This window comes from Chanos chanos, chromosome 2 (assembly GCF_902362185.1).
Source record: "Chanos chanos chromosome 2, fChaCha1.1, whole genome shotgun sequence".
NCBI lineage: Eukaryota > Metazoa > Chordata > Actinopteri > Gonorynchiformes > Chanidae > Chanos > Chanos chanos.
The window spans coordinates 43954720-43971399 of record NC_044496.1 but is presented as its reverse complement, the minus strand read 5'-3'; the positions used below and the strand labels follow the sequence as shown (position 1 = coordinate 43971399).

General features: G+C 39.8%; 2 protein-coding genes across 2 annotated transcripts; both read right to left on the bottom strand.

Annotated features, from left to right (window-relative positions):
- Positions 1 to 2509: 2509 nt before the first annotated feature.
- On the bottom strand, positions 2510 to 4160 carry rab33a (RAB33A, member RAS oncogene family). Its single transcript, XM_030766326.1, has 2 exons — positions 3897 to 4160; positions 2510 to 2956 (listed from the first exon to the last, which is right to left on the bottom strand). The coding sequence occupies exons 1-2, from the start codon at positions 4158 to 4160 to the stop codon at positions 2510 to 2512; spliced, it is 711 nt and encodes a 236-aa protein (XP_030622186.1).
- A 1045-nt stretch (positions 4161 to 5205) lies between these two features.
- Positions 5206 to 14420, bottom strand: LOC115804874 (matrix-remodeling-associated protein 5). The gene is made up of 7 exons (XM_030765363.1): positions 14245 to 14420; positions 13726 to 13855; positions 13087 to 13477; positions 10634 to 12851; positions 9510 to 10537; positions 8186 to 9089; positions 5206 to 7114 (listed from the first exon to the last, which is right to left on the bottom strand). The coding sequence occupies exons 1-7, from the start codon at positions 14418 to 14420 to the stop codon at positions 5206 to 5208; spliced, it is 6756 nt and encodes a 2251-aa protein (XP_030621223.1).
- Between the last annotated feature and the right edge of the window lie 2260 nt (positions 14421 to 16680).

Genomic DNA, 16680 nt, shown 5'->3' with positions numbered 1-16680 from the left:
ATACGGTTTAGAATACCTATTCTAGTGACCAGAACAGACTAACAATAGTATCAACAGTATACTATTTTCAAAAATCATCTGATTTTAACTTAACATTAATACATTTTAAGTGGGGAAAAGATTAAATACCACAGGATATGTCTGGAAATTTAATTTTGTGTCAAAAACCAAATACAGACACAGAAAAAATGTTTGTCTGTAGACTCTGGAGTCTGATTGTATGTGATCATTAAACCTTGTGAAGCTCATAAAACCAGATAAAGCCCTGGTGATTTAAAGACACAGGAGGTTGCGTAAAAGGCAAAAGGAAAGAAAATGAAAAATGGGCTTGAGAAAGTGTGCAAAAATGAGAATGGATGAAAGGTGGAAAGAGCACTAGCAGAGTGGCCATTTGATGAGACATTAAACTGTATCAAAAGTGATTTATCATGTTTTTGTATTTATCAGTTAACATTTGAAAGTACCTACTGAAGTCAGTAAAATATTACTATGCCAAAAGTGACTGGGGAACCCAAAAGAATTGATGTGGACTGATAATATTATTTGGATTCGGATAAATGTTTACTTAGATGGGGTATACAAAATAATGGAAACACTGAATAAAATATTTCTAACAAGTAAACAGCTAGGTCAACTTTTGCCTTCAGCAAAACTTCTTGGAACAGTACAAATTTTGAACCTCTGAACTGTTTTTACTGGGGTGGGAAAGCCTTCAGTTCTTGTAGAAACAAAAGAGGTTGAAATCTACTGTGTATCTTACATCTCAGAGTCTTTTATTAAAGTTAATTTATTTTTAGATTATTTATTGATGCTGGTAGTTGGATGTAGCAAGCTGGAAGTTTGATATAGCATGTGCGAGGCCATGGGAGCCATCTGACTTCATCTTAGTGCTCAAGCTTCCTTTGAACTGGTTTAGGTGTGTATTAGGACAGTTCAGTTTCCCTAAATACCAGCAGTTTCAACATATCTATAAATAAATGTTATCTATAAATATCAGCTTCTGAAGCTTGCAACGTCACTTTGTAAGCGAGTTGTTCAACCTGCAGTCAAAGCTCCTCTCTCCTGGTGTAGTTTTTCATTGTTTGGCATACATCATCATGATTTTTAACATTACTTTCCTTAGCACATCAAGTAATTTTGGAATTTCTATAACTTACCTACTTGCAATGCAGGAGCTAAGTATTTGATTCTTTCAAAATGACTTAGATCTCTCTGGTCAGACTTCTTTCACTGCTTTAAAAAGTGACATACTTAAAGACATCATTAACAGTATACACATATTAATATTGAAATTAACATGAAACATGCAAAGACTTCTTCCTAACTGTAGTTTATTTATTCCAAAATTTGAATGCTTATTCCTTTCCTGTTTTTATTATTTTGTTCATCCCCATTCTATCTGTGTGCTGAAGGTGCTGGTTCTGGACAGTCTGTATTTCAATAACAGGATTACTGCCCTCCTATGGTAACAGCATTTCTGATATCATTACTACACAGAGACCCCTCACCACATGTTTTGGTTAGGAGTTTCTTGCTATTTGTGTTACCTCTAAGACACCAGACATGCAGTTAGTGTTGGCAAACCAGCATTTTAAATAAGTTTCTTGTCTTATTGGGAGATACAGTTGTATTTTGTTAAGGACATAGGAATGACCACATATGGCTATTAAGACATCAACAATGATCATTTTTTTCACACAGCAACAGTTTTAAGGCATACAAAGGGAAACCAGATTTACTGTGAGTTATATATAAAACACAAACAGTGGAAGTATAAACCTACTGCTCACAATTAATTTGAATAATTTCCAATCATATGCACTCCTTCACTCATGAAATTCAGAACAAAGGCTTTGATTTGTAATGTATTATTGCATTCCATGATGATTTTTCAAGCTAAGTGTATGCTGGAGTTTGAATTGTCATGGCTGGACAGAGGCAATCCAAATGAACAACTCTGATTTCTGTTTCTTTGATTAAAGGAATTTTTTCTTTCAAACAAATAATAAAAATGGTGCTCTGATCCAATATTCACATATCTAGTCTCCCAAATCATCACTGTGAAGCCAGCAGCAATATAAGTGATCTAATACGATTTTAGTAATAGTGTCATTGACGGGGGTAGATAAGGTTAGGTAGAGGTTACTCAGTGAAGTCAATTGTTATGTTGCTTTTTCTGTCATGTTGTTTTTCCCTTACAGTGCATGTAAAAGTAAAAACTGTCAATTGCAAGAAAACAACCCCACTAAAACCAGAAATAGGTGGACAAACAAGCAGAGGAAGAGAGAGAGAGAGAGACAGAGAGAGAGAGAGAGAGAGAGAGAGACAGAGACAGAGAGAGAGAGAGACAGTAAGCAAGTCACAAAAGCAGCTGTCACAAAGGAAAAAACGTCATTAGTTGCAGGCACATTCTCTCGTTGCTCATTTCAACGTTAGTGTCCCCTCCTGTCTTTTGCATGATCACATGTGGGCTAGAGAGGAACATTCAGGGCAGAGCTTCACAGTACGGTCAGCATGGGCAATTGGACTTGACCTCTGGTTCATGGGACAGCTTCACCCTTCCATCCTCCCTCTCCACATCCCTATAGAGCAGAGACCTCTGGGCCTTCAATCGGCACGCCAGACACATGAAAATGGAGTCCACGTTTTGGCTCTCCTTAGGGTCTTTGGCTGATGTTTCAAAAAGCAGCATGTTGTGGGCATCAGCAAACTTGAGGGCTGTGTTGGAGGGCACCTGGATTTGATCGATCAGGTCACACTTATTACCCACCAGGACACGAGGTACTGAGGGGGATACCCGATGACCATTGCACTCCTGGATCCAGGTCTTAAGGTTCTGGAAAGAGGCCATCTTGGTGACATCATAAACAAAGACAACAGCATGAACATTACGGTAGTAGTGCTCCACCATGCTTTTGCGGAAGCGCTCCTGACCTGCTGTATCCCATACTTGGACCTAGAGGTAAAAACATCATTCAAGTCAGTGGTCAGAGCAGGTTGATGGAGACTGAGGTACATACAGATTACTGGAGAGGTTGTTATTTAAAAAAAAATGAGAGGGAAATCTTAAAATGAATTATTAACTCCAAACACATGGTGGGATTTATTTAGAATGAAAACGTTTATGAAAATGTTTATTTTTCAAAAGAGCCTTGCATAATTTAGACAAGGTTTACTGTGCATTTTAATGCTAACATTTACATATTGTTTGAGGCATACAAGTCTTGTCATGTCAAATTATATTTGGGATGGGAGACATAAATGATCAAAGAGATAAAGAGGTAAAAAACAACGATTTATCTTATAATATTTGCTACTTATTCTAGGCAAGAAATAACACATTAAAACAAATTATTGACTAGCAAATTATGAAGTAAATTATATGGTGTGTTGATACAAAAATGGAAAATTGAATCCTTTAAATATATTGTTCTCTACATTGCTAAGTGTTGTCTTTATGACTAAACGCTAGTTTCATCCAACAGAAAACATAAATAACCATTCTCTATTAGCACTGCTACGCAGTTGTCATGTCCTTTTCAGTGTATCGCTCAAGTAAATGCATCCAGTTAAAGGTGAAGAGAGGATATGGCATTGATGCACGATGTTTATATAATTTAAACAATACACAGCATATTAAACAATAAGCAGCAAAAACAGCGCGCACATTGATCATATCAAACATAACAAAGTGATGTTTCATCGCTAAATTCATGACAAAGAAAAATGAGGGCTTACGACTAACGCAATGCGTGAGAATAAAACTGAAGATACATTGCATGACTCAAGACGTATTTCAAAACTCTATTTTGATTCTGACATCATGGGGATGTTGAATGCAGTTACTCCAACGAGACAAAGAATTTCGGCCTTATTGGCAAGACTCCGCTTTTTACCTTTATTTTTTCGCCTTCAATCTCCACGGCTTTCTCCCTGAAATCCACACCGATTGTGGCCTCCGTCTTCTCCGGGAAGCTTCCTCCAGTGAAGCGGAAGGTTAAACAGGTCTTACCCACATTTGAGTCGCCTATTACTATAATTTTAAAAATTCGAGTTTGTACACTATGGTCCAGAGACGTGCTCAAATCCAAAGACGACGTGAGATTAGCATTTCGTATGTTAGCTTTTCCCTCTCCATTTTCAACAGTTTCATTTGCCATAACGATGAAATAGGGAACGGACTAGAGCCTTGGTCTGACTGTGCTATTGGGGGAAGGAGTGAGGTTAGGCGACAAGTGAAATCCCCTCCCTTCGGCACTGTTTTCGCCTTAGCGGATGAGAGAAGCCGACGAAGAGAGCTATGTCTAGCAAGTGCACGGTAATTGATGTAATACGCGTGTATATTTGTAGAACGTTTGATCCTTATGAAGAAACGCAACGCCTGAAAACTGGGTGAACGTTTGTATTTGTAAAACATTTGAATGTTCTTGGTGTGACAGCTTGCACATAGTCTACGGAGAGTAAAACTAGCTAAATTTAAGGTTTAGAGAATTTAAAATATAAACATCATAACGTTCTTTAATCTAGTTTATTGTCTTGTAGGCTGACCAGTTTTTAAAATGAACGTAACCTTATGAAAAAAGAAGTACAGGATATTTTCAGGAAGAAATCATTTTAGTAACTCAATACAAAAATGGTTGACTGACTTGTTTTACTGTTCCTGCTTGAACACTCCAATGGCCATTTGTGCCATACAAGGCTCCTTTTCACTCCCACAATGAAAGGCTGTTTGTATGCCGTGGTTTACAAATGCATTTTATCAGAGAGCATTCCCCAGATTTACATTTGCACTGTTATAATCACAAATCAGTTTTAATAATTTCAGAACGTGATATTTTGCATGTAGACATATACATTGCATTGAAATTAAACAAAAAAAAATATTTATCCTCAGCCAATGAAATATATTATTAAATATTTACAAAACAATACGTTCATAAATAGAAGTACATTTTTTATCTATATGAAATTCTTAGACGTTTTGAAACATAAACTGGTGTTGATTAGGCCTCAGTGTGACTTTTAGAACGATGGTTCTTTGAGGCTGTCAAATAATCTATGCTATTTAATGCATTGTGCATGCACATAATAAGCTACTCAGGAGCCATTTTAGTCTAGTGGAGGTTAAACTGAGGTGTCCATTGTAATTGCAAGGTTAATTTTTGGCACTCTTGTGCATGTATTTGACACATTATCCACTGGTGCTCATATCACTTGAAGGTATGTAGCTTTGAAGTCAGTTCCTAGAGCGTTTTTGGCATTACATTTATAAATCCCTGAGTTCATAAGGCCTGGATCTTGTATGACCAAACTTCCTTCCACTGTCATGTGAATTCCACCCTGTGTTGCAAAGCGGTTGCTGGGAACAAGTGTAGTACGACCTGGTAGAGTCCAAGAAATATCTGGTTTGGGTATGCCAGATGCAATACAATTTAGAGTCACAGGTGAGCCTTTGTTAACCCTTATAATGGATGGAGGTGCATTTGTGATCCGAGGTGGAAAGACCATTACTGTCACTGGGTATGACAGTATTGAGGTTCCAAATGTGTTGGTGGCTTTGCAGAGATAGGTCCCTCTATCAGATTTAGCTGTCTCTCTGATTTGAAGTGTACCATTAGATAAATATGTCACACGCTCAATAACCTGAGGTTTGTCCAAGACCAGACCATTTGGGAGAGTCCAGGTGATTGTTGCCTCTGGCCAGCCATCTACTGTGCATGGCATGTTCAGAGTTTGTCCAAAGGAAATCTTCATGGCCCCAGCTGTACCTCGAATTTGAGGCTTTCTTCCAGGCTCCAGTGCATACCTTTTTTCTACTTGTCCAGCCACATTTTTTGCTAGGCAACGATAAACACCTTTATCGTTGGTCACTGGTTGGATGATGCGCAAAGTTCCATTCTCTGGATAGTGAATAAATCGCTGAAGTCTCAAGCCTGGGGCCATCACTGTGCTATTGGGCAGAATCCAGGCCAGTTCTGGCTTTGGCTTCCCAGTAGCATGGCACTCCAAGGTGATGTCACCACCATCTGGTCTGAGAGGTAGAACTTCAATATTTGGCACTGAGAAACTTGGCTTTTCGGCAAGTGATGCAACTTCGAGGTCAAATCCCAGACTTGCCTCCCCCAAATAATTTGTGGCAACACATAGAAACTGGCCTTCATCTGCCTTCCTAATGCCCCTCAACTCAAGACTTCCATTTTTGTGGACTTGAAATCTGCCGCCCAGATATGGTGTGGGCAAGGACATGCCATATGATGTGGTCCAGGTAATCTGTGGCTCTGGCACACCCTCTGCCTTGCAGTCCAGTAGTAGAGTCTGGTAGGATACTGCTAAAATTTTCATATTAGTTTGCCCCTTTTTTCCATTGATACGAGGGGCTCTGTCCTCAATTTGGAGCATTACATTTTTAATGTTGTCACCAGCTGAATTTCGTGCAACACAGGCATATTTTCCCTGGTCAGATAAATTTACCTTTTTAATGACTAGAGTTCCATCATTCATGATCTGATACTTGATAGGATTTGAGGTTATGATATCATTTCTTGGTGAAAGCCAGATAATTGTGGGTTGGGATTTTCTAAGAGCATCACACTTCATATAGACTGACTCACCAAGTGGTGCAAATATGGTTAGCTGGTCTTTGGAGGAAGTCTTGGGTGAGTTTGAGATAACCTTGACACTTACTCTCATTTCATCCTCTCCGAGAGTGTTCTTTGCATAGCATGTGTAATCACCCTCATCCTTTTTATCCATTTGGTGCAATAAAAGCGTACCATTCCCAAAGATTATATAGCGTTGAGAACGTGTCCCACTGTCATCTGATTGAAGAGCATTATTGATCACAGTGCCATCAGGAAGGCTCCATGACACCTCAGGGTCTGGGAGGCCTGAAGCCACGCAATCCACCTGAAAATTCTCCCCATTAGCAACTCTTTTCTGTTGGGCTCCCGCATTCTCAATCTTTGGAGGCTTCATCAGGACCTCCACTTGAAATAGCTCCATGTCCTCTCCATTTGGCCTTTGAAAAATGCATAGGTAACTACCTGCATCCTTTTCAGTAAGTTGTAGGATCCTCACAGTACCATTGGGAAAAGCAGTGATGTGTCTCTGAGGGCTGAAAAGAAACACAGTAATGGTCAGCTCACAGTGTTTGTTGATTTCATTGCATATATTTATTGTTGACAGCTTGTCTGAAAATACTGTTCTCCATGCTTTGTAGTACTGTAGTACTGAGCGCTTTTGAAAGACAAAAATGGCAGTCATGATTGAGAGTTGGTGAGATAATAATATTACTCAGAACTCTTTTTCCTGTGTCTGACAAGTTTAAAGTTTAATGATCAACAACTCAGTCTTTGTATATTGTTTTCACCTAACCGTGAAAGGTCAAGTTAAATGTTGAGTTGTGTTGGCCTGTAGTGGTAAATCTTGTGATAGAGGTGTGTGGAGGGAGATCAAAGAGACTTACACCTCCTTTGTCTCCTGACGGGGGATAGAATTCCATGGCAAGACATTCTAAAGTTCTGCACTCTAGGTTGTAGTAGAATGGTCGCATTGTAAATGACCTTGTCTGTGTTTGTTATTTTTCACTTTTGGCCCTCGGATGTGCTTATCACTCATGCCATAAATTAAAGAATATTTTTTGTACAATCTGTTCATTCCTGTGTAATCTACTAGTATCTCTTATTCTGCCTTGGGCTAATAACTTGATTACATACTAAGTAGCTAGGGTTTCTAGTGATCTCTAAAGAACTATAAACCAATAAACATAATCTTTGATTGTGCACAAGTAAATTAATTCTACCAAATTATAATGACATCTGTTGCGTTGGTAGTAGAATCTAAAGTTAAGATGTGCAGTGTCTCATGTCATTGGAAGTTGTGGTTCAGAGAGAACCTCCTTTGCTGCATTTATGTCATGCCACATAATGTTACAGTGAACTACTTTCTAAATTGTAGTAAGAGAAGATCACACATAGCCCAAGGAGATGTTGATCACTTTGTTACAGAGTCCAGGGTTCCTTTGTACAGAAACCTCTGTTTCATGTACTTGGGGAAATTAAATGCCGTGTAGTTTGATGCACATACAATTTCATTGAATCCTGCAATAGAATACGATCATTACTGCCATTATGGAAGTGGTAATTTTTACTGATAGATTTTTAGAAAAGTTACTTTGGCGCAGCACCTGTAACGATGTTCCAGCAGGATTTTTGAGGGCAGTCTCCAAACTGTGCCTCTCTGGGAGCCTGCGGACTCAGGGCAGTGCAAGAACACAGTGGAGCCATACATGGCTTTGACACTATGCTGCTGAGATGGACGTTGCCAGGGGATTGGGGTCTCTTGTCCAATATCTAGCTGCAACACTCTTTTAGCAGAGCCCACAACATTGGTGGCAGAACACTCATACCGTCCAGAATCAAGTGGTACAACACTTTTAATGAAGAGTGTCCCATTTGGAAACACAAAGAGTCGTCTGCCAAGAAACTGTGTGGGCTTCATGTGGGCACCATCAGGAAGACTCCACTTCAAAAGAGGCATTGGCTCTCCTTTTGCTGTGCAATGTAAATAGACACTCCTCCCACTTTGTATTGCAATACTTTCTGTGGCCCCCTCAGTGATGGTTGGAGGCAAAGCTGCAACATGGATATGATAGGTCACAGTGTCAGCTCCTGCTGCATTGCTTGCAATGCACATATAGTCACCTTTATTGGAAAAGTTTGCTGATTTGATGCTCAGAGTTCCATTTGGGAAAAATGAGGCTGCTTTTGCAAAAGACCCCACTTCTCGCACAAAGCTCCGGTCAGGGAGAATCCAGGAGATCTGGGCTTTGGGCTTACCCACAGCAACGCAGTCCAAATTTATTGGTTTACCCAAGTATACAGATATGTCTTTGGCTTTAACACCATATATCTTTGGGGGCTGTGTCTGCACAGTAAGAGTGATCACCATTCGATCAGAACCAAATTTATTTTGTGCTGTGCAGAGATACTGGCCTCTGTCCTGCAACTGAACATTCTTTATCACAAATGTTCCATTGGAATGCACCTCAAATCTTTGTCCATGCTTTGTATTGGCTGGAATGCTGATCCCTAAGGAATACAGAAAGAATGGAAAAGTTTATATGCGAGTGCAAAAATTGATGTTCGTAAACAAATAAGCTTTAATTAATGCAGTGCTTGGCTTTGTAATACAGACAAATCTCACCGTGGTGTCCTCAAACAAATGGGTAATCACCCAGTGTGTAAACTGTATGACTCTAAAATGGGCTGTACGTTTTTCTATAATATGTTTCCTTTTGTAATGCAAAGCCTTTCCACTGTATTTATAACATGGAAACAGTTTGTCAAAATAATCTGAAATATTCCCAGAAATAGTAGAGATAGTCTTCTGAACAAATAGTGATTAATATAATACATATACTTGATTGCCAAGAGGGGAACTTATGAGAAAGGATGATGCACGGTGTAATTACCACAAGATGTTTTGAAATAGACTGAATTTCACCTCACCTGTTGAGACTTGGGTCCAAGAGAGAGAGGGCTCTGGGTCTCCAGATGATTCACAGGGTATGGAGATATCCGTTTCTGCTAATGCAGACACACTCACAGAGTTTGCTGAGGTAATCCTGGGCTTCAGTCCATTACCCATCAGATTGGGGAAGGGCAGAGCAGTACTTAGTTTCTTCGTCCCAAAGTAACTATGGTGCCAACGACTACCATAGAATACACTTGTGGTAGATTGTGGCTTGTTCACTGACACTGGGATGGAAGGTGGTGTAACAGACTTGTAGACGCTTGGGAGCTTTGGAGCTTGATGTGGAGTGGGCTTAGTAACACTTGGCTTGGAGGTGACCGGTTTTCCAAGTTGAGAAAGGCGGTATGCATCAATCTGCGATTGTCTATATCTATTTCGAAGTCTGGAGAAAAGGAGGAAGTCCCTGGCTCGTGGGGAAGAGCTGCTGTGGGGGGGTAAAGTCAGGGGAAAGGCAGTTGCGGTTGAGCCAGAGATGTATGCTGTTGGCTTTGCTGTCTCTGCTGTGATTTCTGGTCGATTAGTTACCTCTGTGACCCTGCCCCCGGTATAGTGGAAATGCCATGGCCTGTCTGGAGAGTATCGCTGTCTTGAACTGTAATCTGTGGGCGACAAAGGAGCACGATCGGTATAAAGCCAAAAGGGAGGCGGGGTGAAGGGTTGTTGTTTGAGTGATGTTTGGGTTCTCTTCTGTGTGTGCTGTTGGTTAATCCAAGGATGAATAGGGAAACCATTTGAATAATCTGAATTTTCAAGTCTTGTCTTTGGTTTGTCCATTCTGTGTCTGACTGTCTCAGTGAGGACTGGTTTAACTGTGGTAACTGTTATTTTGGGTGACAGCGGAGATTTAACATTTGTGTGATAAAGATAAGGTGAGTTTGTTGTTTTTACTGTCAAAGAATGTTGTTTAGTTTTATCTTCAGTCTTATCTGATCCCCAGCTAATGTCTTCACTGTTTTCTCTTCCATGCAACTTGTTTTGAATAGGTTCCAATGTGACACCTAATCTACCATTTGGCACAGGTGTAGTAATTTTGTCTTGAAATGACACATGATGTTTGATATTCATTTCTCTTGATTTTCCCTCTCTTGTAAATGTGGACATTGTGTAAACCTGAGGTGGTTCCTCAGTAAGAAGGTCCAGTTGACTTGAACCCTTTAGTTTGATGGCCGTGTCTTCTTTGTTTTTGCCCGTAGCTTTAGTCTCTTCTTCCTTGCGTTGAGTGAATTCAGATACCTTCGTTGGGGATAAGGATTTTGAAAATTGAATGTATTCTGTTGTTGATGGAGGTAAAGTGGGTCTCTGTGGGCGGAATCTATGTAGAGGGGGTCTCCTTCGCCTGAATGTGGGTCGTCGTCTTTGTGTCCAAATAGGATTGTTGTTGGCCTTAATTCTCTCTTCTAGTTCATATCTGTCCACTTGTTTCTGAGGTTGTGTTACGTTTTTTGCAGCTGGGACAATGGGAGATGCAGAGGTTGATTCTGGATTTAGTGAAATCACTTCAGGAATGTTTGAGTAGTCTTCCCTGTGGTGTAGTGGGTCTCTATGTCTTGTGCCCTCTTTCTCCACATATGTGCCTTTATCAAAACTTTTTTCACTCTGAACCCCAGGGCTTGAAATTGAGGTGGGACTGCTTGTGCCTTCTGTAATTGTTGTTGGAGAGGCATTAGTAGTGAAAATATATGTGGTTTGTGTTACAGATTCTGCTGTTGTTGATTTTGTTGCTGTCGTCATCGTAATTGGGAATGGTTGCGCAGTTGACACTTTCACATTCACTTTTGCTAGAAATTCTGCCCAGCGATGCGGGTCAAGTTCTTTGACAGATTTATTAGGTTTCCTCACTGTCTCCTTAATTCTCTTTCCTTTGGTACCAGGTCGTAAAAGCCCACCTGAACTCCTGTGTTTCCCATCGACTCTCTGTTGTGTTTTTTTAGAAGTTGGACGTTTTATTTCTTGAAAACCTGAGCCTTCATTTTCCTCACCCTCAAACAAAGGTGATTCACCTTCAGCTACACTTATATCTGGAGGGTCTTTTACCTTTTCACCAGTGACTACAACTAGATGAGACAACATATCCACTCCATAGAGGTTAGCGGCCAGACAGCTGTATTCCCCAGCATCTTCATGGGTAACTTTTTCGATAACAAGAGAGTTATTTTGTGATACATATGCTTTCCCATTTGGTTCTGATGATCCAAGAATTTGATTATTGGGTAGGAACCATTTGGTCTCACTCGGCTGGGGTGAATTCACATAACAGGGAAGAGTAAGCGATTCTCCACTTTCTACAGACATCTTTTTCCCATTTAGGTCACTGGGGCTAAGGAGATTAGTCCTGACTGTTAGTCTGAAAGAGACTATATCCACTTCAGTATCAGTTTGAATAAAGCAATGATACATTCCAGAGTCTGACAGACTTGTATTTTTGATAATTAATTTGCTATGCTCAGACACATCTCGCTTTGAATCAGAATTATCCAGTGTGGTTAGATCTGGAAGCATCCATCGTACAGGCTGATGTCCTGAGCTCAACACGCTACAGTCCATACTGGCATCAGAATGTTCCAGCACAGACTGAATTCTCCCTGGTGTTCTTCTTTGTATCATTGCCCATGAAGAGATAACGTCCTCTTGCTCCCCTCTTCCACTGATGCGCTTTGTAATGAAAGTTGAAAAGTTCAGTACTAATTTCCTGGTTGTAGTCTTCTGTCTGTTTAACTGAAGGGTAACTCTTGGTTGTAAAAGCCATGTTGGGTTTGCTGTCAAATGCCCCTTGAGGTCTGTGAAGTAAGGAGAATCCTCACTTGAGACCTGAGAATACCGATAGGTCACTCTGGATGTGTTCTCATGTTTAAGTCCTCGCTCCAAGATGGCTGGGCTTTCATAGTAATAGGCAACTAGCCTCCACAAATTCTGAAGTGCTTCCTTGTCAATCTCACATTCCAGTAGGCTAATTAGAGTCACATTGACTTCTACCTGCTCTGACTTCTTCAGGTGCTCCCAGACCATGGAGGTGCTTTCAGTTGGACGAGAGACATCACAGGCTACGTGAGCCACATTCCCATGGCTGTCGGACAGGACAAAAGTTAACTGGCCCAATGGACTCTCCAGATCCTTGATATATGGAAGATCTGGCTCCAAGTCCTCCCAAATACTGCTTTCTCCTATTTTCAGTGGGGACTGTAGGGAGGGCCTCTCACAAGTGAGCTTCTCCTTTGTCAGCTGAAAGATCTGAGTGTTATTGAGGAGCTGTGGTGAAGAGCACACTGCACAGATTTCACTCGCTGCAGAATCACGATCCTTTTTGCACTTCACTATACCTAGAAAACAGGAGAGAGAATCTTGATATTTTAAATCTGTATATACACGTACTGTACAAATTGAAAATAAGTTTTTGGAAGTCAGCGACCTGACATTTGTCTTCGTTACAACAAAGTGTCATGACTTCCTACAGTATCATTTCATCACGCATGTGTTTTTAATGATGGACTTGTACATGTCCTCTCAATATTTTCAGTCAATGTCAAACAAAACCAACAAAACAAAACAAAAAACCTTCATGCTTCTTTTTCCATTCTATGAGCCACTCCAAGTGGCAGTCACAGGTCCAGGGGTTGCCATGCAGAGAAATGACCTCCAGCTTGCTAAGATGCTGGAGTGTACCAGGTAGCAGGTAGTCCAGCCTATTTTCTGCCAGGTAAAGGTGACGCAAAGTTGAACCCCAAAAGTTGCCGAGTATGGACAGGGTAATGAATGTTTGTGGGTGCAGGTCTTGTAGTCGGTTGCCCTCAAGCTGAAGCAGCTTCAGAGATGTAAGTCCATTGAAGGAGAAAGGCTCAATGAAGTCAATTAGATTATGGTCCAAGTGAAGGCGCACTAGACTTGTCAAGCCCTCAAGCATGCCCGCATCAATGGTCTTAAGCTTGTTGTAACTCAGTTTCAGAATCTGTGAAGCAGCAGCAACGTTTACTATTTAATTGATTTTGGCATATCTAGTGACAATATGGTTAAAGAATATGGAATTTTAAGTAATTTTGTATAAAGAACTTGCATTGCTTTGTGGAAATTTCATTCATTTGTTTCTGTGTTTGTCATGGGCCATTATGTATGGCATGTGAAACCAGAAGACATTGCAAAAAGGCAATATACGACTTCCCTAGGTCCAAACACACATTTTTACATATCCACACTTGCCTGGAGGGAGCGTAGGTGGTAAAATGATCCTGAGGCCACAGTAGTGATATCATTCCCATGGAGCATAAGCATCTCCAGTTGGTGCAGGTTTGCGAAATCTGAAGTTCGTACTGCTTCAATATTGTTATACCTGTACAGGGGTGCAGACAGAACATAAAGGAAATCAGAATGAAAGATATTTATCTCCTTACAAAGGAGGGGAAATCATAGTGTGCATTCTCTTCTTTGAATCTGTTACAGATTACACCAGAGATCTCTATTATTTTGTAATAAATCTCTTCTATCTGGTGTCCTTAAATGCACTGCAAACAATCAAGACTTTGACTTATGGTAGTACCTGTCAAGATATTTAAGTTATTACAGGGTTATACAGGGAATAATCAGTTTGTATTTAATGTCAAACGTCTTCTTATATTGTGCATTTCAACCTGTGTTAAATCTCTCAGTTTAATATTAACCACTATATTAACAGCAGCATGTATATCTGCATCAATATTGGTAAAATGCAAAGCCACCTACCCCAGGTTGACACGCTGTGTATCTTTAGGTATGTTGTGGGGAATGGAGGGAAGGTGGCGGAAGGTGCAATGCACCTCCTTTTGGCCCGGGCAGCTGCAGGAACGGGGACATGCGCACAAACACGCTGGCAAGATGACCATCAGCACCAGTGGTGCCAACAAACGGGGAACGGGCATAACCAGTCGAGTCATCTCTCTCTCTCATGCCATCATCTAACCTGAAACCCACAGATCTGTAGACTAAAGGTATATGTGCTGTAGTGAGTATCCAAATTTATATTTCATTTCTCCTTGTGTTTACTGTTTATTCACATAATAACTGCATATGTCAGTATCAGCATTTTTCAAATCCAGCCAAGGGGAACCACAGGGCAGATATTTTATGCTCTTACCTATCATTCTTTTACCTGATATGACTTGTCAGCTAATCAACATACTTTTAGTTAGTTCAATGAGGAGCATTAGCAGAAGGCTACAGTAAAAACTTACTGTCAAGTGAGGCCCCAGGACCAAGTTCAAAAGACTGTGGCATACATCATGGCACCATAAAGTCTCCATAATTTGTTTTGATATTTGCAACAGTAAATCAAGAATGATACACACACACTCACAAAACTTGCACTGGCACAATTTTCAGCAACTTGGTAGATTGTTTTACTTGAGCTAATATGTAAACACAATTTTAATAACTGAAGTTAGCAGCTGATTAAATTATTCTTGTTGGTTTGAATACATTTTAGAACAGGTTTCACATTTAGAAAACAGTTTAAATCATATTCCAAGCAGGAACATGGTTGCCAAAACACATTTCTTTGCAAAATTCATCATTAGTACCAAAACTTGAAAGATGTTACTAAAACAGATAATTCCATCAAAATGATAGCATTTGTATTCTTATGAGAATTTGGCTATTGATAAATGCTCTCAAAAAAGTGAACCCCCCCCCCCCCCCCCCCCCCCAAAAAAAAAATAAATAAGTCAGTGTCATCTGTCAATATGCAACATTCTTATTTTTTGCTGAAGCTCTGAACCACTGAAAGCAGTGTAATGATATGCAAAGCAGAGGCTAAAAACTGGTTAACTAATTGTGTCTAGTCTTTGAATGAATCTGGCTGACTGACAAGTCTTTTGCTGCCACATCTCATACTCTATAACATTATCTGATATTGTAATATAACAGGTATTTGACATATTTAATGTAGCTCCTGAAAACAAATGGTTATATCAATGGTAAAAACAATTCTTTCACTGTAAAAACACTTTTACTTCCATTTTACTGGAACATACGATAGTATTGTAACTAGTGTATAATTAATTCACTAGTCAGCTCTGTTTGTCAGTATGGACTGACAAAAGGTTTATGTGCCAAGACATTCTATTTATGTGCTTCATAGTGTCATCGTTGTGGAAGTTTCATTTAACATGATCTACACAACTGGTATTGTTGCATTATGTAGAGAATTTTCAAGTTGTTTAAACTCTCATTGTTCATATATACAAATTCTGTAACTGAATCATTAAATATCAGTTCTTGGCAGCATTATGTTTGCTTCTTCTCTTTTACTGTATTTAGACAGGCCAAAATAGGCAGTTATGATAAAAAATGTCATACTTTTAGCTCTGGCTAGTGCATTGTGCAACACTGAGCATGTGACTTCATCTGTTAAGCTTCTCTTGTCACAGATAATTCAGAACTGTTTGTTTGTTCTACACAAACAAACAAATAATCAAAGAACAACAACAAAATAATCTTGGGCCAACCTCTTATAAGCATGCTTTGAAGACAGATGTGTGGTAAGTGCAAGAACAAAATGGGTGACTGTTTGCTGAGTTTCTTATGTAGAGTGAAAACCTGCTGAGAAAGCATGTGACATGTTGCCACTTCACTTTTTTGCCACATTGTGTAAGAATGGCAGCAAAGTGTGTCATGACTTCACAATTCCTACAATTTTGCTGAACCTACATAAAGCCTACACAAAAATGGCTCAATGATTAAGTGTTTTTCAGAAGCACGTAACATTAATCACAAGTCTATGCTAGTAAAGCCTTCAACAGTGCACTTACACATTATAGAGAATGGTACCAAATGTTGCACTTCCCCAGTGCCAAAATATTTATGCTTAAGGGCACAGAAAGTTAAAGGGGCCCAAATTATTTGTTGTGTTACATTTACACCAACTTCTCGTTAGAAAGATTTAGTGCTGTCTGAGTAGGGGGTCAAAGGTGGAAATGTCTGACATGAGTTATTCGCTTGTCCATAGCACTATAATGACTCATAGTGATCAAGTCAATTTTGGATAATTTACTCCCTCTGCTGCCTATTTCACCCCTGCTGGGTCCAGCTGCTTGTTGAAAATGCTATTTAACAAATAACAAGAAAAATGACAGCAAGTAGTTGTTAAATGGACCCTCATGTTATTCAAACAACAGATGACAC